At 42.7% G+C, this 23,579-nt stretch overlaps 1 protein-coding gene across 6 annotated transcripts in view; it reads left to right on the plus strand.

Annotated features, from left to right (window-relative positions):
* Nucleotides 1–21,007, plus strand: part of LOC140337613 (uncharacterized) — a 52,101-nt gene extending 31,094 nt beyond the window's left edge. For 5 of the 6 annotated variants that reach the window (XM_072421354.1, XM_072421356.1, XM_072421355.1 and 2 more), the window contains 2 exons: nucleotides 17,881–18,279; nucleotides 19,383–21,007. In XM_072421354.1, the coding sequence (XP_072277455.1) occupies nucleotides 17,881–18,279; nucleotides 19,383–20,336 (1,353 nt within the window). In that variant the 3' untranslated portion in view covers nucleotides 20,337–21,007. The remainder of the gene's footprint in view (nucleotides 1–17,880; nucleotides 18,280–19,382) is intronic. The other variant, XM_072421359.1, reaches the window with a different exon arrangement.
* Nucleotides 21,008–23,579: the final 2,572 nt, after the last annotated feature.

The raw sequence follows: 23,579 nt of genomic DNA on the forward strand, positions 1-23,579 counted from the left end.
GTAACCGCAAGCAATACCAGGGCAATAGAGGTTGAATGGAGATATATATCTCCATTCATCACCTCTACTGCTCTGTGATTGGCTGAGAAATAGGAAACCCTGATGACAGCTCAAGCATTATCAGGATTTCCCTTTCCTCAGCCAATCAGGGAGCAGAGCAGTCAGCGGAGCACTGCTATGCTGACAACTTTGCTCTCCTGATTACTCCCACAGCCCTAGAGAAGCTGTGACATGTATTACAGATACAGAACACATGTCAGAGCTGTGACATGTGTTCTGTATATGTAATACATGCCACAGCTCTTCTAGGGCTGCGGGAGTGATCAGGGGCGTGGAGCTGTCAGCATAGTAAAGCTCTGATAACTGCTCTGCTCCCTGATTGGCTGAGGAAAGGAAAATCCTGATGATGTTTGAGCTGTCATCAGGGTTTCCTATTTCTCAGCCAATCACAGAGCACTAGAGAGGAATGGGCACAAGTCTCCCCATTCATGTCTAGTGCTGAATGGCTTAAAAACGTAAAACCTCAGCCAATCACAGAGCACTAGGGGTGAATGGAGAGGCTTGTCCTCATTCAACCTCTAGTGCCCTGCGATCCCTCACTGTCAGGAGGATTTCCAGGGCTGTGTTCATTGCAGCCCTGAAAATCATCCTGTCATTGGGATAACCTGTAAAAAAAAAAAAGTTTAGTTACACAAACACACACAAATTAATAAAATAATTTAACATTAAAGCCGCGTCCTATTTTTTACATATATAAAATATTAATACATATTTTAATGAGGGGTTTTATGTACTCCTGTACTCATTCCCCAGGGTGGGGTGGTGGAGATCTGGGAGTTTCCTTATTAAAGGGGGCTTCCAGATTCCAAAGTCCTGCTAAAAATGTTTATAAAAGCCCCCATTGTTTTCAATGGAAGCTTTCATAAAAGCTTAAAAACGCTTGAAAAAGCCTCCATTGAGTTCAATGGAAGCGTTTATCCAGCGTTTTAATTTTTTAAACGTTGCAAGCAACGTTTAAGATAACGCTCAAAAACGTGCCTGAAGGAAACGTCCTGGTGTAGATTAGCCCATTGGAATGCATGGGGACTTCAAACACGGGCTTTAAAAGCTTCAAGTTAAACGCTGGGGAAACAGTCCGTGTAAACTAAAGCTGCATACACACATCCAATAATTATCGTTAGAAACGACCGTCGAACAACCGATTGGCCAAAAACAAGTGACCAAGGACGCCGACGAACGAGGATTGTCGTTCGAAATGAACGACCGCCATGGTGAATCTGATTGGCCGACGATCTTTCACTATCGTGTGTACGGTCGTTCAGTGATCGTGCATGTTTCTGCGGTACACTTTCTCCTTTACATGCCCCTCCCTGCATTGTTCACACGATTGTATCTAGCGTGTGGACACTGTTGGTGGATTATATTTGAACGATCATATTGTTACAGCATGTACAGAATTGTGCACAACATGTTTGTTCAAGTATAATCGTGCATAATCGTTGATCGGTCGTAATCGTTCGTTTTCTAACAATAATTATTTGAAGTGTGTACCTAGCTTTAGCCTAATATAGATGTGACAGGTGCTCTTTAATATTCATGTGAAGTACAGGGGTATGTAATAATGTTATGTATCTTTTTATGTATCCTTTTATGTATCCTTTTATAATGTATCCTTTTATAATGTATCCTTTTATAATGTATCCTTCTATAATGTATCTTTTTATTATGTATCTTTTTATGTATCCTTTTATAATGTATCTTTTTATGTATCATTTTAAAATGTATCTTTTTATGTATCCTTTTATAATGTATCTTTTTACATCTGTTTGGAGGCTGTAGAAGCTCTACACAGTGCTGAAAAAAACCCAAATTTTTCCTCCCATTGACTTTAATGGTGTTCGACTTTGACATTCGACCACCCGAATAATTTTGCTCTATTCAAGCGAATAGCTGATGAATCGAATAGTAAGCTATTCGACCAACACTACAGAGAAGTGGGCACAAGCAGGGGAACAGTCCGAGACGATGTGACCGTTGGGGGAGGTGGAGCTGGAGCAGACGCAGGGCACCCAGCAGACACAGAAGTACGCAAAGAAAAAGAGCAGCAGAGTGGTTGCACGCACCTCTCCAGTGTGGTCCTTTTTCACGCTGAAAGACGATGACGAGTGTGTAGCAACTCTCTGCTTTCCCACATGCGCAATCCCTGCTTTCCCACTTGCGCAAAAATCACAAACCAAAGTGGGAGCAGTACTTGCGTTCTCTTGAAGGAGGTGCAACCAGGTCATGGTCTCTTCTTCCACCTCTATTGACTCCTTCTCCACCTCCAATTGTCATTGCTACTATGTCTCGGAGGTTGGTGCCAGCCAGACTTCTATCGGCGAGGAATTATAAGCTTCTGCCCAGAGGTTTTGTGGCATCAGACAACGTTTGTCACTGCAAGATGGGTACTCCCATGACTCCTTCAGCTCCCCTATCTCCCAGTCTCTTCAGCCCACTCTACCGGGGTTCTGCACAAGGCATCAGGCTATGGGCCCAACCAACAAAAGGGTAATTGAACTCAATTCACGTGTAGCCAAACTATTGGCCTTGCAGCTACTGCCGTACAGCATTGTGGACTCGGCTTCCTTCCGTGACCTGATGGCCTGTGCCGAGCGGCAGTGGAATATACCGAGCAAGCATTACTTCTCCCTCACAGCTGTACTCAGTTTACATGGAGATGTAATAGACAACTTCTCCCAGGCATTGTCCTTCACCACTCACTGGGTGACCTTGCATAGCTAAGTACGTGGTAGTCTGCAAGAGGCATTACAGCACCTGGTACCCCCGCCTAGGGGTGTGGTGGGAAAGCATGGGCCACCCCAGTCCTCTCCCTTCTCCTCCTGCATTCTTTCTACCCTCAACCCCTCTCTTTTTGACACTCCTCCTGAAAGGCCAGCAGCAGAGGACACTGTGGTTAATGGGAACAGGACAATGCGGGCATGCCACTACGGCTCCCTCAAGCACACACGTTGCCAGGCAGTGCTGAAACTGGTGTCCTTGGGGGAGAAAAGTCATACCGCCAGAGAACTCTTGTCCGCTTGGCACAGAGGGGTTGAGGCCTGGCTGACGCCCTCCCTGCTTACATTAGGCAACGCAGTGTGTGACAACGGGGCCAACCTTATCACATGTGCCCTGCTTTGTGCTCATGCTGAACCTGGTGGTGCAGAAGTTCCACTGCACGTACCCAGGACTGGAGGATTTACTGAGACAGGCTTGCTCCATCTGCAGCCATGTCCGCTGATCCCCTACTGCCGCCACGGCGCTTAGCAAGATCCAGCACCAACAGAGGCTGCCACCGCATAGACTGATTTGTGACACTGTGTCTAGATGGAAGTCCACCCTGCACATGCTCCAGCATCTGTGTGAGCAAAAGCTAGCCATTCGCTATTACTTGGTCAGCGTGGTGCATGGAGGCAGCAGGGTACAGACACACAACTGAGCTTTTCCAGTGACCAGTGGCTGCAGATGGAGACGCTGTGCAAGGTACTGGCCCCCTTTGAGCAGGCCACAAACATTGTGAGTCGGTAGCGGTCAGGCTGGACTGACGTCATACCCATCATCCTTTTGCTTGATAATAGCCTGTGTGGCCCAATAGAAAGTGGCAATGGGAGAGGAGGGGAAGAAAGGGGGTAGGAGGATGCGAGTGACATTACACTTCATAGCGCACAGCCAGCATCAGGAGGAGCAAGGGGCACTGGCCAGCATCAGGAGTTCCAAGACGAGGAGGAGAAGGAAGATGATTATGATGATGAGGAAGATCATGTTGGGGCTGCTGGACAGGACCCGTCCAACCCGCATTTGTGCTGTCACGCCCCAGGCATTGTGCGGGCGATGGAACAACAGCAACTGCTGCAGCTTGAAGAGGAGGAGACGGGTGATTAGGAGAAGGATGTTTTGGCGCCTACTGAGGGACAGGAGAAGGATGAGCCCAGGGAACCCCTCTTTCATATGTGTGACCACATGTTGCGATGCCTACGAATGGACCCCCACATTTGCAGCATCAAAAACCAGGTTGATTACTGGCTGGCCATCCTTCTGGATCACCGCTACTAAGACAAAATGTCACAGCTTCTACCCAACCCCCGGCGCAAGAGAAAGAAAAGGTGACCCACCTGAGCAGACTAGTATGGGACCGGCTGTGTTCCGTGAGTTCCGCGCACCACATTTCACACAGGGAGCTCAGGCAGACACCGCCTTCACCGTATCCTCCTGTAGCGACAGCAGCAGCAGTAGTGGCAGCAGGCCGCACAAATCCATAAGTCTAGGCCAAGGCAGGGGGGATTTTCTGGATGCCTGGCAAAACCTGATGTGGCCACCTCAAACAAGTGAAGAGCGGGGGCAACGGATGAAGTGCATGGTGCACGATTATGTTCTTTTTTCTGACTGGTGGTGGTGGTGTTGACAACAGCAGTTATGAGGAGGATGCCTGTCTTGACAGTAGTGATGCCATTGATTTTTGGGTCAACAGGCTTGAAATCTGCCTGCAGTTGGCAGAGTATGCCATCAAGCTTCTTTCGTTCCCGGCATCCAGTGTTTTGTCCGAAAGAACCATCAGTGCCGTTGGCGGAGTGGTCACGGACAACCGATCACGACTGTCGCCAGAAAATGTTAATCCCCTCACCTTTTCGAAAATGAACGAAAGGTGGGTTACTAACAACTATCATACTCCCACTGCAGATGTCACTGATTGATTGACACAAGGACTCACTGGCCAACCAAGATGCCTCTGTGAACCCACATTGCTTTTGTGCTGAGGCTGGCAATCACCAACACCCTGTCAGCTGAGCCTGCCTCGGTTGAATTTTTCCGCTAGTTATCCCACAGGTGTGGCATTCATCGCCAATGTCATGCTTGCCATTGTGCCAGCTAGCAATATACTTTACATTTCTGCTGCTTCCAGGAGGCCAACAAACTGCAGATAAAAAACCCCAGTACTGCCACAATCATAGGTACCATTGCCTTTGCCTAATTTTTTAGCTAAATATTTTAAGATTGAGGGTTGGCATTCATGTCATCCACTTCATGATGCAAACTAGCAGTATCGTCTACCTTCCTACCGCTTCCGGCACCAGAGACCACAGCAACAGTGCTGGTGCACAAAACATCTTGATCTGGCCCTTCTACGTTTAATCACAAATTTCAGATATTTGTATTACTCACTTCTGGGTGGCATTGACGATGGACTACACCCTGCTCTAGATGCCAGTTACCAATGCGGTCCACACTCACACTCTTTCTCAGGGCCCACCACCTCCTCCTGCTGTTGCTGCTGCCGCCTGTCTGTACTCCATTCACTAAAATTGTATTACACACTTCTGGGTGACATTGACGATGCACTACACCCAGCTCTAGATGCCAGTTATCCAATGCGGTCCACGCTCTGTCTCAGGGCCCACTGCCTCCTCCTGCTGCTGCTGCCGCCTGTCAGTACTCCATTCACTAAAATTGTATTACACACTTCTGGGTGGCATTGGCGATGCACTACACCCAGCTCCAGATGCCAGTTATCCAATGTGGTCCACACTATGTCTCAGTGGCATTGACGATGAACTACAGCCAGCTCTCCATGACATTGAGTCCTCCTTGGCGATAGCTGACCAGAGGCCACAGAGTGCTATTGCTCTTGCTCCGTCTCCGGTCCTCCATCCTTTTGCCTAATGTCACCGCACTACTTCTCCACAACTTTCTGGGTGGCATTCCTAACACATGACATCCATGTCATGATGCCAGCTAGCAATGCGGTCTCCTGCTGTTTTGACCGCAGAGACTGGTGCTACTGGGTTGAGTTCACACGTAGCGCCACCTTTTCTCAATTTCCTAATGTTTATGCTGCCTTCTGTACGCTGTCCATCACGCAAAAATCCTATTTGCCTGCTGTCACTTTACCTGCCATTTTCTGGAAAACCCCAAGGTCTTTTGAAACTTTTGTATTTTTCCCTTGTTGTCACTGTTTGGTGTGTAAAGCTGCGTACACACTGCCAATTTTTGTCGTTGGAAAGGATCTTTCACGATCCTTTCCAACCGATGGACGACACCGACTGTACACGCGGCAGATTTTCGCCCGATAATTGGCCGATGCCGATTATCGGGCGATAAAAATCTGACGTGTGTACGTAGCTTTATCCTAATCTATGTTACTACATTTTATACTTTACATTTAGCACAATAGCTGCTTTTGTTTTTTAAACCTTGAATGTTCCAAAGTCCATTTTGCAATGAAGAAGTCAAAGGTAATGCTATGTCATTGTGATTAGCCATGTTGTTTAATTGCAATATTATGTCTTTATTACCACCTTTAAATGTTTAATAAATATTCGCTAATCCAGTTTTCCACCCTTGATAGGTTTAAATTGCATATTGTTTTGGTAAGTATTTTTTGAAGACCACATTTCTTGGGTGATTTTTGAACTAATTTGGTTTTATATGAAAGTGTGGGTTTACATATGTTTGTGTTTTCTTTTTTTTTTACATGTCACTTTTTTCTTTTTTCATATCAATTTAGTGGTGTGTGTGTGGTCTTTATATTTTAATGTGATCTTTTTGAAAATGATTTTTTGGATTAATGTTGTTTGAAAAATGTTGTAGTTGTTTGTATTTTTTTTGTTTTGTTTTTATGTGATCTCCTTTACAATCTCCCAGGATCTTTTTTTTTTTAGTTTAATAAATTTTTATTAGACTTTTCCAGAACATACATATAACAGACAATGGTAAGATAAAACTATCATTACACTTAGAAAAAGAAAACATGGCTGTTCATCATAAATTAAAGAGCCTGTGGTCTAAGTCAGCGGTGGCGTGATGGTCCAGCCAAGGCGTCCAAACCTTATAGAATTTAGGCATAGAGTCATTGGCAATAGTAGACCTTTTTTCCAGCACCATTGTGTCCGACAATCTGGACATTACTGCCTGAAAATTAAGGGAAGGTTTCTTCCAAACTGCTGCTATCACCTGTCGTGTGGCCAGAAAGATAAATGATATTAGTTTACGCTCGCTCTTAGAAAAAGTAGGGTTCTGCTTGTGGACCAGATCCACCCAAGGATCTCCCTCCGGATAGGTTCATGCAGAACCGATCAAATATAATTAAAGATTCTTATCCAAAGCCTTTTTAACTACTGGACAATCCCACCATATATGGCGGAAAGAGCCGAGAACACTGCAACGTCGGAAACATTGTGGGTTACTTCCTTTAACAAATTTGGCAATTCTTACTGGGGTTAAATACCACCTAAACAGCACCTTGTATGCATTTTCCTGCGCCATCACATTTGGGGAGCAGCCGGCAATAGCCCGCCATATTTCTTGCCAGTCCTCTATGTCTAGAGTCAAGGTCTGTTTCCCAATTAACCATATATTGAATGCGGTGGGCATCCATATATATTAGTGAAGCATAAAGCAGGGACACCAGGCCAGCAGAACCAGAACTTCAAAGACAACAAGATTCAAAACTTGTTAGATTAAGTGGGGAATCAGCCGCATGCTTAAGAAGACCCGACAGATAATGTCTAATTTGTACATACCTAAAGAGTTCGCCGGTGGGCAGTTCCCAATGTTCCTGCAAATAAAGAACAAAGAACTTGACCCCAGAAAAGAAAAACAAGTCATAAGCGAATCGAATAGGCCTCAAAGCCCACCAGCAAAAAGCTATAGGGTTATCATACGCTGGTTTAAAAGAGGGGCAATTGAGAATTCCGGTTAAGGGTGTATGTTTGGACATCAAACCCGCAGGGCTTTTGAGCCTATCCCAAATGCCCAACACATAAGATAATGTAGGGTCAGCCACAAGGGGACGTTTCGAGGAGGGCATCCAAAGAAGATTATGTAGTGGCACCGAGGGTAGTTCCTCTGCATAAACTTGAGCCCAGATAGGAAGGTCCTGAAGGTGATGTAGAGCCACTAAAGGAGCCAATTGGGCCGCCAGCATATATTTGTAAAAATTTTGGAACGGAATGTCCCCTGTTCAGTTTGGGTCGGTATAGCACTTTCCCTGGCACCCGTGGTCTCCCGGGGTACCAGACAAACCGCAGAACCTTTCTTTGCTCAGCTTTAAGTACCTGCAAGGGAACTGGTATAGGGAGCGTGCAAAACAAATAGAGTAGTTTCGGGAGGTAGGTCATTTTGATCCCATGTATCCTGCCTAGCCACCACAGCGGAAGATGTTGCCACCTGGAACGTAAAATAGAAAGTTCACAAAATAATGGCGGATAATTATCTTGATAAATAGAAGACAATCGAGGTGTAATCTTCATACCCAAATAGGGGATGACTCCCAACCATTTATGGGAAAAATGGGGTTCTAAAGCTTCGACTACTGAAGGTGGCAAAGAAACATTAAGCGCCTTAGATTTTTCATTGTTGAGTAAGCAATTTAAGCTGATTAGGCAGAGTTGTAATTGGGGCTGTTAAAGTCAATAGTATATCGTCTGCAAAGAGCATGATCTTATGTTTCATATCGAATATTTTTATGCCGGCTATGTCTTGGTTTGCACAGATGGCAGCTGCTAGCGGCTCAAGCGCTAATATAAATAATATGGGTGAGAGAGGACAGCGCTGCCTGGTGCCCCCCATGTATTTTACTATAGTGGAGGGAGATGCCTACAACGCCGCTATCCAGTGTAGAAAATGAGTGCGAAAACCCCATCTCTTGAGAGCATAGAACAAATATTGTTATGATATAGAATCAAAGGCCTTCCGCACATCTAACGAGAGCATCATACATTCTATAGATTTGTACTGTGCCAAATAAAATAGCTGGAGGGCTCTACGGACATTGTCCCCGGCTTGACGCCTAGGGACAAAGCCTACTTGGTCACCATGCATTAGGCTACCTAATGCTAGAATTTTGGCCAGTATTTTTACGTCACCATTTAGGAGTGAGATTGGCCGGTAGTTAGTCCATGACGTATGGTCGGTCGACAGCTTCGGTATCATGGCAATAGATGCTTTCAAGGACTCTGGAGGGAAGGCAACCACACAAATATTACCACACAAAATCAGATAGCGGCCATCTGGGTCAGCTACTTGATGTGAACACATAAATGGCATATTCTGATGAAACGCTATAAGTACCCCCCTCTATGTTTTGTAGCTGCGGAGGCATAATAGACCTGGGGATAACGGGTATGCATAAACGTAAGACTAGAGGTTACAGAGAAATGTTTCTCTTGCATGCATGCATATTTTCCTCTTAACTGGGGAGTTGAGGCCCTTTGCTGAATCAGCTGAGAAGGAAAGCTATTGAAACCATTCATGAAAATGGGTAAAAGGCACAAGAACCAGCATTCGAGTACAGTAACACAGATTATACATATTTCAAGAGAATAAAAGAAACACAAAAGCAATAGAATACATTCAAAGTTAAGAAACCTGAAATTCCCACAATTAGGGAAAAAAAATAAAACCACGAGAACCAGAAGGGCTCAGAGTACCTTATGGGTCCAACCATAGTCGGGATCGCCCGTTCCCACTGTCCAAATGTGGGGTTCCGGCGCAATCCAAAGGGGTGACGTATCAAACAAACGGGCTATAAAAATTTGAGAATAGGAGTGTCATTGGATAATTAGCTGAAAAAACATAATCCAAAAAATTGTAGAACATACTTTACGTGTGAAAATGGACATCGCGGATTGCCAACAAAAGATCATCCAGGAGATTTGGAGGAGAAAACTTGAGAGCCCAGCCGGGCCAGAACTTGCGAGCGAAGCACAGGGCTCTGTTGAGATATGCCAGGAGGACAAGGCGAAGCCGAACGACAGGTGATAGCTTTTTGAGGACTTGAAGGTGAGGTTGATGTAGGCGGGTGCAGTAGACCAAGCTTTTCCAGACAGGTTTGCACTTCATCCGGTGTAGTGAACTGATGCTGACCACCTTGTGTCTGGAACATCAAACTAAAAGGGTAACCCCAACGATATCTTATTCCTGAGATATTAGCTGAGAGATTCATTAGCTGAGAGGGTGTGCAGGAACGGGCGAAGGGTTTGCCGTTTTGCCAATGTTGAGGGGGCCAAATCAGCGAACAGGCTATACTCTGTGCCCTGAAACGATAAGCGGGGGATGTTGCGAGCTTTTAACAAAAGCGCATCTTTGGTGCGGAAAAAATGAAATTTCGACACAATATCCCTAGGTTGGCCATTTTGTTTTTTAGGGCCTAAGGAACAATGGACCCTATCCAGCTCAAGACGCTCAGCTGGGATCTCTGGTGCTAGTTCTTGAAAGCGGGCAGGAACATAGCCTTGCACATCAATAACAGCCTCAGGGATACCTCTAATCCGGAGGTTACTGCGGCGTGACCGGTTCTCACAGTTCTCTAAATGATTCTTCAGGAAAGAAATCTCTTTTTGAGCTGTTTCCAGATCTTGGTCTAGGCTTTCCAGTACGGTCGTGGTGTCATCCATCCGGGGTTTCAAGAGAAGCAGTACGTTGACCAATCTTGCGAAAGTCACGGCGCAATTCTGATGTGATGGTTGCTGAAGCTTGGGACAACTCTTCACGAATCAGGGTTCTCATTTTTTGCAGAAGGGTTAAATCTTCACACTGAGCAGACTCCCTCAGGAGACTAGGGGTGGCATCCATGCTGTCTTCCGACTGAGGCATTGAGGAGGAGGCTGGAGACGCGTGGGGTGAAGATGCCGGCGCCATATTGGATCTCAAAGCCGCACCGCGGGATGTGTTCTGTGGCACCGCGGGACGCTTTGTTTTAGACGTCGGACCCATCTTAGATGTTCCCTGGGAGTATGCCAGGACAGGAGTGAAGGTAATTTGCCGACTGACATGCTACTAATCTAGCTGACAGCCCAAGGTTGAGCGGAGCCTGATTAGAAAGCGACCATCCAGCAGGCTGCACGCATGCGCCCTTCCCAGGATCTTTTAACCTTAGGTGATCCAACAGACAATTGTGATAGTTTTTATGCAATTCCTTTCTATAAATTGGTAAAAGGCTAAAAACAGCACAATTGTCTTTCTAAAACTTTATTGTTTGATGTGCATTGTTGTGCGCCAAACCTCAGGTGTTTTCTGCATTGCTGTGCGCCAATGCGGACTTTCTATATGCGCATGAACTGTGTTTTATCAGTTGAAAAATGCACCAGACACTTTTGCAGAGAAGGATCCTCATTCGGGTTAGTTTTTCTTTTTATGTGTATATTGTTTGTTTGCCTTCATGTGCACTCATGATATGTGTATATGCATTTATATGTGTGTACATATACTTATAAAAGAGAAATTATGGGAATAAATAGGCAAAGAGGGTTTTTTTTGGCACATTGCTTAACATGCTTCAAATTAAAAAGATTACCTATTTCTTCCAATGATTTCTGACATCTGACATTTCTGATTCTGGCTCAAAGCAACATTCATAGATGATATTGCCTAAGCGGTACTCCCAAGTTTTACTCGGGGTGGATTTTAGTTGCAAAAAGCCATAATCCCGAGTCACACTCATACTTTACCCTAAAAAAAAAACACACTTACCTTTCTCTGTCGCTGTCCCCCACAGACCCTGGGGACACGTCTGCCTCTTCTGATCTCCAGCCGCGAAGTGCAGAGCCGTGATCAACAGGGTTTCCCGTAACGTTGGTGCGGCAAAGACTTAGTGGCAGGAAATTCAAAATCAGTTTGTAATGGATTCAATACAAAATAGCTGTATTGAGTCCAATACAAAGAAATCTTTATATAATATATATAATTATATAAATATATATATATATTATATAATGCTGTACGGTTATATTACATGTTTAACTATAATATTTATTTATTATATTTTATTTAAAAAAAAATTTGTGTTTTTTAAAGTTCATTATTACATTTTTAAACTAGTGAAAGTCTATAGCTAACCGAGCATCAGTCACCCCTTGGAGATACAATATCCCAATCAATTTGTCTGCATGCCAAAGCCTTAAGTGTACAAAAGTTGTACTACATCAAGAAGAACAGAGAAAAAAGATAGGCTTCTACAAAGGCACTAAAAGTTTACAATAATTATGCATAAAAACAATATAATTTTATTATTCTTCAATTACAAAAGACTTTAAAACATTGATAAGCTTATGTTACAAATTGACATAATAATGGGCTCTGTTAACACTATATAGGTAAATATTGGATATTGCAAACTTGCGTATAGCTCCTGAAACAAAGAACAGGGTCTTATACCGACGCGTTTCGCCCAATTAGGCTTCCTCAGAGGACATGTAGACACCCTAGGGTCATGTATCCTAGCAAGGCCCTCCCGGCACAAAAGATGGAAAAAAGTTCACAAGTCCGATTTGTTTAAACAGCCTAAAGAGCCGCAACAAAAAGGGAACTAGAAGAGATCCTATGTGAAGACTGGAGTGAGATGAGACGCCGCTGATGTTGACTCACCCAGTGTTGTTCAAAAATGCCCTGAGGAAGCCTAATTGGGCGAAACGCATCAGGATAAGACCCCATTCTTTGTTTCAAGAGCTATACGCAAGTTTGCAAAATCCAATATTTACCTATATAGTGTTAAAAGAGCCCATTATTATGTCAATTTGTAACATAGACGTATCATTGTTTTAAAGTCTTTTGTAATTGAAGAATAATAAAATTATATTGTTTTTATATATAAATATTGTAAACTTATGGCGTCTTTGTAGAAGCCTATCTTTCTTCTCTGTTCCTATTACATTTGTTACATTTTTTTAACTATTGAACATATTTTGTTGAGTTTTACCTAAAAATTATAGCCTACGTAAAATAAATTTCCATGCAAAAAATTGTAACACTTTTTGCACGGAAATTTGGACAGAATCAGACCTTGGGGGGGTTAAAGGAGGAATCCACCTTTATGTCCTTCCACTACCAAGTTGAGGTGATTAGGTAAATATATAGTGGGCCAAGGTCTAAAATGGAAGTCAAACCTGCATAAACACCCTGAAAGTGTATTTGTCCCTGGACGTTTGATATACTAGTAGTATTTGAATTGTCTAAATACCTAAATAATGCATACAATCCAGTATTTAAAGAGCCAAATCAAGTTGAGCAACAACAGAACATCTGTTCCTTTCTAAGAGTGCTTGACCCTGCTTGTGAGCTTGGCAACCAATGTGGTTTGATGTTGTGCTTGGCAACCTGGACCTCCTTACATCACCATCAGGTGTGTTAGAATGAGTATGCAATTCAGCTGGACAGCTAATTGACAACCAGTTTGGCCAGGAAGTGTGCTTGTATATAATAGGGCTAGTATCAGGCAGCACAGCACAATGATAACAAAGCTATAACACTACTACAAATAAACAGATGAGTTCTGTAGAATAGTGACAGCAAATCAGCTTATTCAGCAAATGTAAGACTATGGAAAAAAAAAACAGAAATAAAACCCATGCCAATTTAATAATAAAAGAAACATGTACATAATACATTCAAATGACAAATTTGACTTTGGGACGAAAGGTAACGAAGGGGGTCAAATAGCAGTTTGTAGTGGACCCCATGCATACATTTGTACTAGTTGTTTGTGGATAAAATGTCAAAACATTACTGAAGAATTGCTAAACAACAGAAAGCATAATTAGAATCCAGGCACAAAAACATTGCAGCAACAGATAAAGCTAACAATAATGAAGATTACAAAAAGTCACATCAATGCATACCATCCAAGCAAACATACTTGGTTAATCTCCCCCCCCCCCTACAAACTAGTCCAGTTAACAGATGACATAATATAAAGTGCTAATTATTATATATACAGCTTGATATAAATTAGTTTACAGTGTTGCAAACAAAGAAAAAAGTATCAAAACAACAACTGCAACAAAGTATAAATTGAGCAATTTTGTGAATTAGTATAATGTAACCTCAAAAATGTAACATAAAAAAGTAGCAATAACATCACCATTGACAGATTTAAACAGATCTTCCTGAATTGCACAGCTGAAAAATAATCGCCTTAATTGGCAAATTCTCGACCCTATTGCTCATTTATCAATGCAGGAAGCTGGCAGGCGTGTGCACTCGTACTCGGCCCTGGTTCGCAGTAATATGCTTTGTCGAGCAGCGCATATTTTCGCACAGCGAGAATACGTGCGTTCGCTGGAAAAATCAGGGCCTAAGTATCTACTTTATAACTCAATATTAAACATGCATGCTGCTTACAATGGAGCCAGTTTCACGCTTGGAGAGACAGGACCACTAGGGGTGCTATGGCTTGCACGGAGGTGGTCTGAGCCCTGAGAAGAGCCAAGGTGCAGAGTCTAAGCAGTAACCAGGTTTTCTCCAGAGCCTCTGATGATGAGAATGTTGCGCCGCTGGTACTGCCAGGTTGCAGTCCTTGGGCACACCAAGGTGGGCAAAGCACGGTACCAGATCTATAAGCAGAAGGATAGTCAAGGAAAGCAGGGGTCGAAACAGGCAGCAAGCAAGAGAGGTCAGGTCACACGCCAGGGATCAATAGCCAGGAATCCAAGAGACAGACAGCAATGGCACAGAGGCCACTGCAGGCACAGGGAACACAAGAGACACTGGAAACAGCAGGAGGTACAGGTGATGCAGGGATATCCACAGGCAGACAGGAACACAGGAACAGCACTTGGTCCTTGACTACCCAAAAAAAACATACCTTCATCAGAAGGAGGGAGATCTGTGATAAAATCTATGGATAGATAACACCAAGGCCTCAATAACCTCAGAGGTTAGTTCTTAGGGTCCACATCCTTCCGGGTCAGAGCCATGATGGGAGCTACCAGAGTGGAATAATTCCTGATGAACTGTCAATAATAGTTTGTAAATCCCAGGAAGCGCTGAGTAGGCTTAAGACCGCAAGGCAGAGGCCAGTTGGAAATAGCTACAACCTTTTCCAGATCCATGGAGAGGCGTTCTTTAGAAACAATGTAACCCAGGAAGAGTACCTGGGGAAGTTCAAACAGGCATTTTTCTGCCTTCGCAAACAGTCCATTGTATCCAAACCGCTGTAAGACCAAGCGAACATGTTGTCTGTGAGTAGGCAAGTCTGCGGAAAAAAACAAAATGTCATCCAGGTAAATCACAACACAGATGTATAAAAGATCACAAAACAACTCATTCACAATGTGCTGGAAAACGGCCAGGACATTGCAGAGGCAGAAGGACATCACAAGGTACTCAAAGTGGCCATATCTGGTATTAAATGCTGTTTTCCATTCATCCCCTTCCTTGATTCGAATTAGATTATCTGCACCTCGGTGGTCTAGTTTGGTGAAGATCTGTGCACTGCGGAGACGGTCAAAGAGCTCAGGAATGTGTGGCAGAGGGTAGCGGTTCTTTATGGTGATGGCGTTTAGACCGCGGTAGTCAAAACATGGCTGGAGAGTCTTATCTTTTTTCTGGACAAAGAAAAACCCTGCGCTTGCAGGGGAAGAGGACTTGCGTTTAAACACCCTCTGCAAATTCTCTTTGATGTAATCAGTCATAGATTAGGTTTCTGGGAGACTAAGGGGGTACACTCAATCTCTCGGAAGTGTGGAATTCGGAATGAGGTCTATTGCACAGTCGTTGGGCCTGTGGGGTGGTAGCTGCTCAGAATTTCGCTTAGAGAACACATCCTGGAAATCTATATACTGAGTTGAAATAAACGGAGCAACTTCAGGAGTGGAGAAAGCAGAAGACCTGGTAGGCATGAGCTTGGCCAGGCATTTGGAGTGACACGAGTCCAATTAAGCACAGGAGAATGCTGTTGAAGCCATGGGAGTCCCAGGATAACTGCAGAGCTTGCTTGAGGAGGAACAAGAAAATTTATGGGCTCGTGGTGAAGCACATCAACAGACATTTGTATAGGTCTGGTCTGGAATGGTCCACATGACGAAGGGATACCATCCACTGCAGAGATTCACAGCAGCTGAGATAATGGCTCCATAGGCCAACCACATTTCTTCCCCTCAAGGGCCATTGCGGAGTTGTTGTGGTGAAGCTGGATGGCTATGGAGGGTTGCTGACTGGAGGGGAGAGAAGAGTACCCTAGCATGCCCTCCTCAGAGCATGCTAGGTGCTGAAGTTTCCCGGCCTCTGTGGGCAAGATTTGACAACATGTCCCTTCTGTCCGCAGTAAAGGCAGAGACCTGAAGAGAGGCGCCGGGTCGGCTCCTGTAGGGATAGTCTTGATCGGAGTAGCTGCATTGGTTCTTCCAAGATAGGGCGAAGAGGGGAGGCCGGAGTTTGCAGAGCCTGCTGAAAGGAGGGTGCCAGACAAAGGCTTTGCGTGGGCGAGATCTCTCCTGGAAACGCTCTTGGAAGCGAATGTCTATCTGGATGACTAAGGAAATCAGATCATCCAGAGACGAGGGAATCTCCCGACCAGCCAATTTGTCCTTCACATGGTCAGAAAGGCCTTGCCAGAAGGTGGCTTGGAGCCAAGCGAGTCCAGCTGGCAAGGTCCGAAATTGTACTGCATATTGACTAACAGTAAGAGGCGCTTGGCAGAGACAAAGGAGTGCGCTGGCTGCAGAGGAGGCGCGCGCGGGTTTATCAAACACCTTTCTGAGGGGGCTCAGGAAGGCTTCAATATTGCAGGTAACTGGATCCTTCCTCTCCCAGAGTGGGGATGCCCATGCCAGAGCTTCTCCAGACAGCAAGGAGATTAAATATGCCACCTTGGCCTGGTCAGTAGAGAAGTTATGTGGCTGAAGCTCAAAATGGATGCTGCTCTGATTGATGAAGCCACGACAGGTCTTAGGGTCCCCAGAGAAACGCTGTGGAAGTGGCAAGTTTATTGCAGAGGCCACTGTGATGGCGGGAGGCTGGGGCTAGACTGGTAGTACAGCCAGTGCACTGGGAGAAAGAAGTAGTTGATCCAGAGGACCAGTCTATGCATGAACCTGGCGAAGCATATGGTTTGAGTAGCTTCCTCGGCATCAAGCCTCTGGGAGAGTAAATAGTTGGGGCGTGCTGAGGTTTGGGAGGGTGTAGTCATGGTTCATGCAAACTGTCATGCTCGGAGAGACAGGACCACTAGGGGTGCTATGGCTTTCACAGAGGTGTTGTTAACCCCTTAGTCTAAGCAGTAACCAGGTTTTCTCCTGAGCCTCTGATGGTGAGGATGTTGCGCCGCTGGTTACTGCCAGGTTGCAGTCCTTGGGCACACCAAGGTGGGCAAAGGACTGTACCAAATCACTAAGCAGAAGGATAGTCAAAAAAAGTCAGGGTCAAGACAGGCAGCAAGCAAGAGAAGTCAGGTCACACACCAGGGATCAATAGCCAGGAATCCAGGAGACAGAGGGCAATGACACAGAGGCCACTGCGGGCACAGGGAACACAGGAGACACCAGAAACAGCAGGAGGTACAGGTGATGCAGGGATATCCACAGGCAGACAGGAACACTGGAACAGCACAGGGAAGTTGGCTGGGAACCAATAAACTGGACAACGAAGGGTTAACACAGGAGCTGGACACAGGAAACACTGGATTAAGCAGTAGGTGTACAGGAACTAGTTCACAGAACTAGGAAGCTCGGCAGTAGTAAGACTTGTTGCACGAGCACAAAGTCCAGTCTGTGAGTCAGCTAAGTAGCCAGGGCTGATCAAGAGGCTATCTTCTGATTGGCCAGCAGATTGGATGGAATTGATAAAGCTTTGAAACAGAGGCACGCCCAGCTTCAGAACTGCAAACATGCGCAGGAGGGGGATGCCTGCGCTTTAGTGAGGAAAAGGTAAGTGTGACAGCCAGTCTTTAAAACTGCATGAGAGGTAAAGCGATGTTTGTTCCCAATTATATTTTACATTTTAGTTCCTGGGGTTAAAAAAAAAAATCCAATGATTTCAATGGGCCACATGTCCAACTATCATTTTTCCATATTTACATATAAACCTCATCTGTGTTTTTTTTTTTTTTTCAATTTTTTTCATCACTAACAGGTGTCCTCCAATCTTCATAATTTACATGTTGATGTGTTGGATTCAGTAAAGGTTCCTGACCAAGGTTCTGATGGCAGCATACAAAAAGAAGGCATTGCCTGCTCACCATCATCATGTGCCGTCACTTCACAGTTGAGTAATTTAGCGATTAGTACTGGCAATCTGAAATATACTAAGGAAGAGAAAGTGGAGTCTCAATCTGCACCAAGAGTTACGGCTTTTTCCCTTTGGAGTCCTAGAAGGCAAAAGTCATTTTCTGCTCTTCATACACTGTACACCTCCACTGAGAGTGGGTGCAACTTGGAAGACACACCTCCTACCTGCAAACTTCTATCTCCTCGCTTTCCTAACCTTGGGGAGAGCTTTTCTGAGGATCCGAAAGATGTTCATATCATTGATGTAAGAATATCCATTTATTTATTTAGGTTGTAAAGGCACAATCATTTTAGGCAAATGCCTATTTATACCTTAGGTCAGGCCTGTACAATTTGACTAACATCTGCAGTAAATCACAATTACACCACATTGCAAGAATTATTTTGGACATCTGATCATCACACCTAGCTATCTGACAAAAAGTATGTGCCTCCGCACCCCTGGAGGCTGTTATAGCCACAATGGTTATGGTCTGGTAATAGTAACCTATATTAATGCTCAGGGGTTTGGAATGTCATGTACAACAAGCTCAAATAGTTGTCCCAATCATTTGTCCACAAACTTTTGGTAATATAATGTCCAGCTGATAAACCAGTTAAGTAGGAAGCTAGACAAGGGCCCTCGGATTACAAATTCTGTGGGAGTAATATATCAATTCTGTCCCACAGAGAGAAAGATCAAAACAGGAGTGCTAAGACTACCTATAAAATAGGTTTAATATAGAATCATAGATTCATGCAATAATTTATCCTTCTGCCTCTCAAAAGTATATTTTAAAAAAAATATAGGACTCCAGCACTTGTGTAAGCAGAGGTTTTGAAGTGAAAAATTTGGAATAGTAAATCTATTGGATATCTTTATAAAAGCATCAAAGTTGGCTGTCCAGGATTGCAGAGGCTGTAAATAAAATCAATTTTGCTGCAAATACCAATTTAGGGGCTCCCCGATTTGTATTAATCACACACTGTAATAATGTTGGGGCTCTCCTTGTATTATATATATTTCCATTACAATAAGTACAGCATTGGCAAGAATAACTGGATATTCTTTTAACTTCCACCAGGGAACTGGTTGGTTTGTGCACATTTCTTTGAAATATAAGTATTATAGGTAGTTCAAAACTTGGTAATAAGCCAATCAAAACTGCTCCACCTTTAGAACAGCATCATGGTACAATAAAATGGTTACCACTTATTAAAGCTGTAGTAAATAACAATAATTCACAAGAGGAGCATGAAAATCATTACATGAAACAAAGGGATAAAGGTACTTTTAATATAACCTAAAATACAAAGAAATTATAAATTTGTATTTCTTACCTATTTATTGATTATTTATCCTAACAGGACTGTGATTCCAGATCAGAACAAAAGCATTTAGGAGCTTCAAAGTCTTCATTACCCTTACCTAGTCTTCTACCTGCACATCAAACCCCTCAACATAACCATCAATCCAGGGCAAGCAGTACTGAAAGCTCTGGAGATGATCCACTCATCATGAGCTGGACAGATCCACCATCATATGAACCACCACTGGATTACCACTCTGCCCAAAAAATATTTGATACCCTTTTGGGGTTAAAAACGCCTGAAACAAAAATTTCTAAACATGAAACTGCCGGTGGATTTTCCTCTGTGGATGCTTCAAGGATTGATGGGCATCCTTTAAGAAGTGAGTATAATTACTCAGATAATCCAAAAAATATGTCTTATTTAGTAGTAAACAAAGATAGTCTACACACTTCATGTGGTCAACATTCTCAACATGATAACATACTGTGCCCAACCCATAGTCCTTTGCCAAGCCCTGCTAGTGATTCAGCCTATAGACTGTACCCTGACAACCGCAATTTACCTCCACTACCAGCCAAAAGAACTTTAATTCCAGGAAGTTTTGTCAATGTGTGTCCAGGTCTCAGCCCTGTAGGAGAACTTGATTTTCATCCAGTGGGTAAAAGTGAGGGTTTGAGTCATCATAAATCATACTGTCTTATACCAACATCCTATGTGTCCTCACCCATGCAGTTTACAGATTCTGCTAATCAACATCCTGATCAATTTGTGCTTAAAAGTCCATTGGGAAGTGAATTTGTTATGAGGAACTGGGAAGAGCAGAGTCATCAGCAAGAAGGGCAGAGGGAAAGGAAGCCTAGAAAAGAAAGAACAGTGACTTTCAGCACAATGAACAATGATGGTCAGTCAAAGCAAAGTCTATTAACAGCAAGGTCAAAATTCATGCCCAACAAGATTGCGGATCAAGGGCAAGAAGGCTCTACTTCAATGGATTCAACCTTACTTTAAACAGACTGTCATTGAACAGATGTTCACATGGTTGGTGATATAAACAAATGCTGAATGGTTCACATTGTGTGTTAGTACCATATAAATATTCATCACTATTTTATTTCTGCTAGATCAATCATCCCTAAGTTTGCTTTTCCAGTTATACCACAGCTGCATGTACACTTTTTGACAAATTGACTTCTGTGCTTCTATATACAACAAAAACCTAATATTTAAAAATTATTTATTCCATTGATCGAGAATGTGAAGTGGACATCTATGCAAATGAAGTCTGAATAAAAACAAAAACTGGATGAATTAATTTTGTTTAAAATTACATGAGTGTTGGGGACCTTGTATGTGTTTTCCCCAGATTTGTGGGCAATGGTCTTGAATACTGAATATTATTGCCCAAAGCATGTCAGCCGTTGGTAACACGTTTTGAGATAATTTGACCCACCCCTTCCTTCTGGATACATAAGACTGGTATGTGATAGAGAACACAAACAGCTCTAGCTTGAGTGATCAGTTGTATAGTTATTGCAATGTTAAAATATATAAGCACATGCTGATTGATACATAATGTAAATTGTGTTTACTTGATGCACCTAGTAATATATACTAAAATGTTTTAAAATGTCTACATTAGGTTATTGTATGAATAATAAAACATTCCTATGTGTCGTAAATTAATATGCAATGGTCATATTTAAAGGGAACATGTTAACATGTTTTTCATTGATCAAGAACCAATATGATTAGCATTTCTCTTAATACCAGTATCCACTAAATTTCCCAGGTATAATGGATCTCTCAATATTGTTAGCTGCAAGTTAATGGCCCTTTTTTCAAATGGTGCCTAAAACAGTTTCAACTATATTACAGACTTCCACTCTGGTCTGTCCCTTGAAAAAACTTCATTCAACTCAGAAGACTGAGGATTTACTGTAAGTGGAGTGGAAAAAAAAGACAGGTGGCAAGTGGTCCCTGGATGCTGCATGAAAACGCTGACACCTCCTGCTGCCAGTCAAATGAAAGATATTGAATTAATCAATTCAGCTCAATGTTAACTGTTTTTTGCAAGTGTTTGAAAGCAGTAAAACCGCTCAAAAATGCTTGAGAAACCTCTGGTCTGAACAAGCCCTAACAAACAGCTTTGTAACAGAATATGTTGGCAACATAAACAAAATACAGAAAAATAGGCAAAAGGGGCATAATGGGAAGGAACAGAGGAAAGGGAAATGCTTCTGCATAACATATGACAATTAAATATTTTAAACAATTAAATAAACAATGTTTATTTTTTATTTAGTAATAATATCTCTGTTCCTTTATACAAGAAAATATATACAAATTACTAAATAAACTAATAAAACAGTTAAAGCAGGGCTGCCATTAAAAAAAAGACACTTACTTACAAGTGGAAAACTGTCAATCCCTCCACAATACTGGTGTGATCAGTCTAACACTGTCCCCTCTTCCTTCCACTTCCCAGCACGATCTGGATTCCAGGCGCCACCATCTTCTTCCTTCTGGTTATATTACCCATGGTGAATTGTGCAACAGCTTTTAGGTTTATATGTTGTGTGTACTCAAAATGGCCACTAGATGACATAGTTTATTTTTTTTGTTAATATGCATTATATGTTGTTTTACTGCTATACTGATTTGTTGGTACTCTGTGGTTTCCTCTTTGTGTATGTATATCCATCTTCCTGTTTCTGCCATGTGCAAAATGTTCTTCATATAGTGTTATCCCCAAATGTTATCCCTCAGTAATGCCTTTTTTTAATTCTTGACACTGGATAGTTCCATGCGTGTTCATTATAAAGGCCAAGACTGCAGACTGCATCTGCTAACAAAATATGGGTCCTCTAAAGTAATATTATCTTTAATGTCAATAAGGTGACCCTTAGATGTGAAAAAATATACAAATAGAACAGGCATTTCACACTCAAAGGGAAATAATGGTCCAAATTAAATGCAATATATTTGCCTTCTGAGGGTCTCACCTAATTATTCAGCTATGCAGGGCATTAGGTAAATGACTACTGAATACCAATATCAGGGTAGCTCTTTATTAGTTTATTTCTTTATTATTATCTCACATCCATACTGTACCAAGCAGCTGGCAACTTTGGTTGTGCTACTATTTTTCCAGACATACTAAGAACAGTTTCTAGGGGGGGCTAATTAACCTAACTGCATACTTTTGGTGGTTTGGTTGAAAGCGGAGCACCCCAAGAAAACTTGCAAATACAGGGATAACATGCAAACTATTTTTAGATAGTCCAGGTTTCAAACCTAGGACTGCAGAGGTGAGAGCTACGGAACTATTTGTGTCATCTACCAGTGAAGCTGTTCAAATCCAACTGACCCTAATGATAGGGCATTCCTCCCACTGACCCTAATGATAATGCATTTTTTCTACTGACCCTAATGAAGGGGTATTTCTTCTACTGACCCTAATGATGGGGCATTCCTTCTACTGACACCAATGAAGGGGCACTGTTCCTCTAAAAACAACAACAGTGGCTTACAGTCCTTCCCACTGCCAAGTAAATAAGACACTATTTTTACCACTGACCACAGGAGATGTATTAGTAAAACTGACCATTCACACAGTGGCATTTTTTACTCCTTCTAACCACTGATATTGAGCTTTTTTTATTTCAGCTGACACCAGGGCATATTTTACTACCACTGACATTTTTTACTTCCACTAACCACCAATGCTGGCACCTATTTACTCTAACCAGCACAGGGAAATGTTCTGCTCTTTTTCTCTATAAAATAATTAAAAATTTAAAAATGTAAGGAAGCTTTCACTATTAGCCTACAATAATGGAGACTTCCAATGACAGTATAAATAATGTTTCTACAGAATCATCTGTCTTCTAAATTTGATTATAAATCATCATAAGTATATTCCCTTCATTGTTCAACGGGAGTGACAGAAGAAAGGTTTTCTTTACTATTTGAAGCCTTATTCAGTTTTGTAAAAATTGGCTGACATATTTAAAGATAGTTAAAGACACACATGCTGTCCAAAAAAACACCAATTTGACAAGACTAGAACGTCACATTGAAGAAAGAGACCTGGTCCAACATATATTTTGGGGTAATAAAGCATTTTTTTGGTTTATAAATATAAATGAAGTCTACCACTTTGAATTCTGAAATTTGTCCAACATGTCCACCTAGCTGGAGAAAGGACTGCCTATATTTTCTGCGGCAAATCTTGTAAAGTTTAGGACATGC

This window comes from Pyxicephalus adspersus, chromosome 9, assembly GCF_032062135.1.
Source record: "Pyxicephalus adspersus chromosome 9, UCB_Pads_2.0, whole genome shotgun sequence".
NCBI lineage: Eukaryota > Metazoa > Chordata > Amphibia > Anura > Pyxicephalidae > Pyxicephalus > Pyxicephalus adspersus.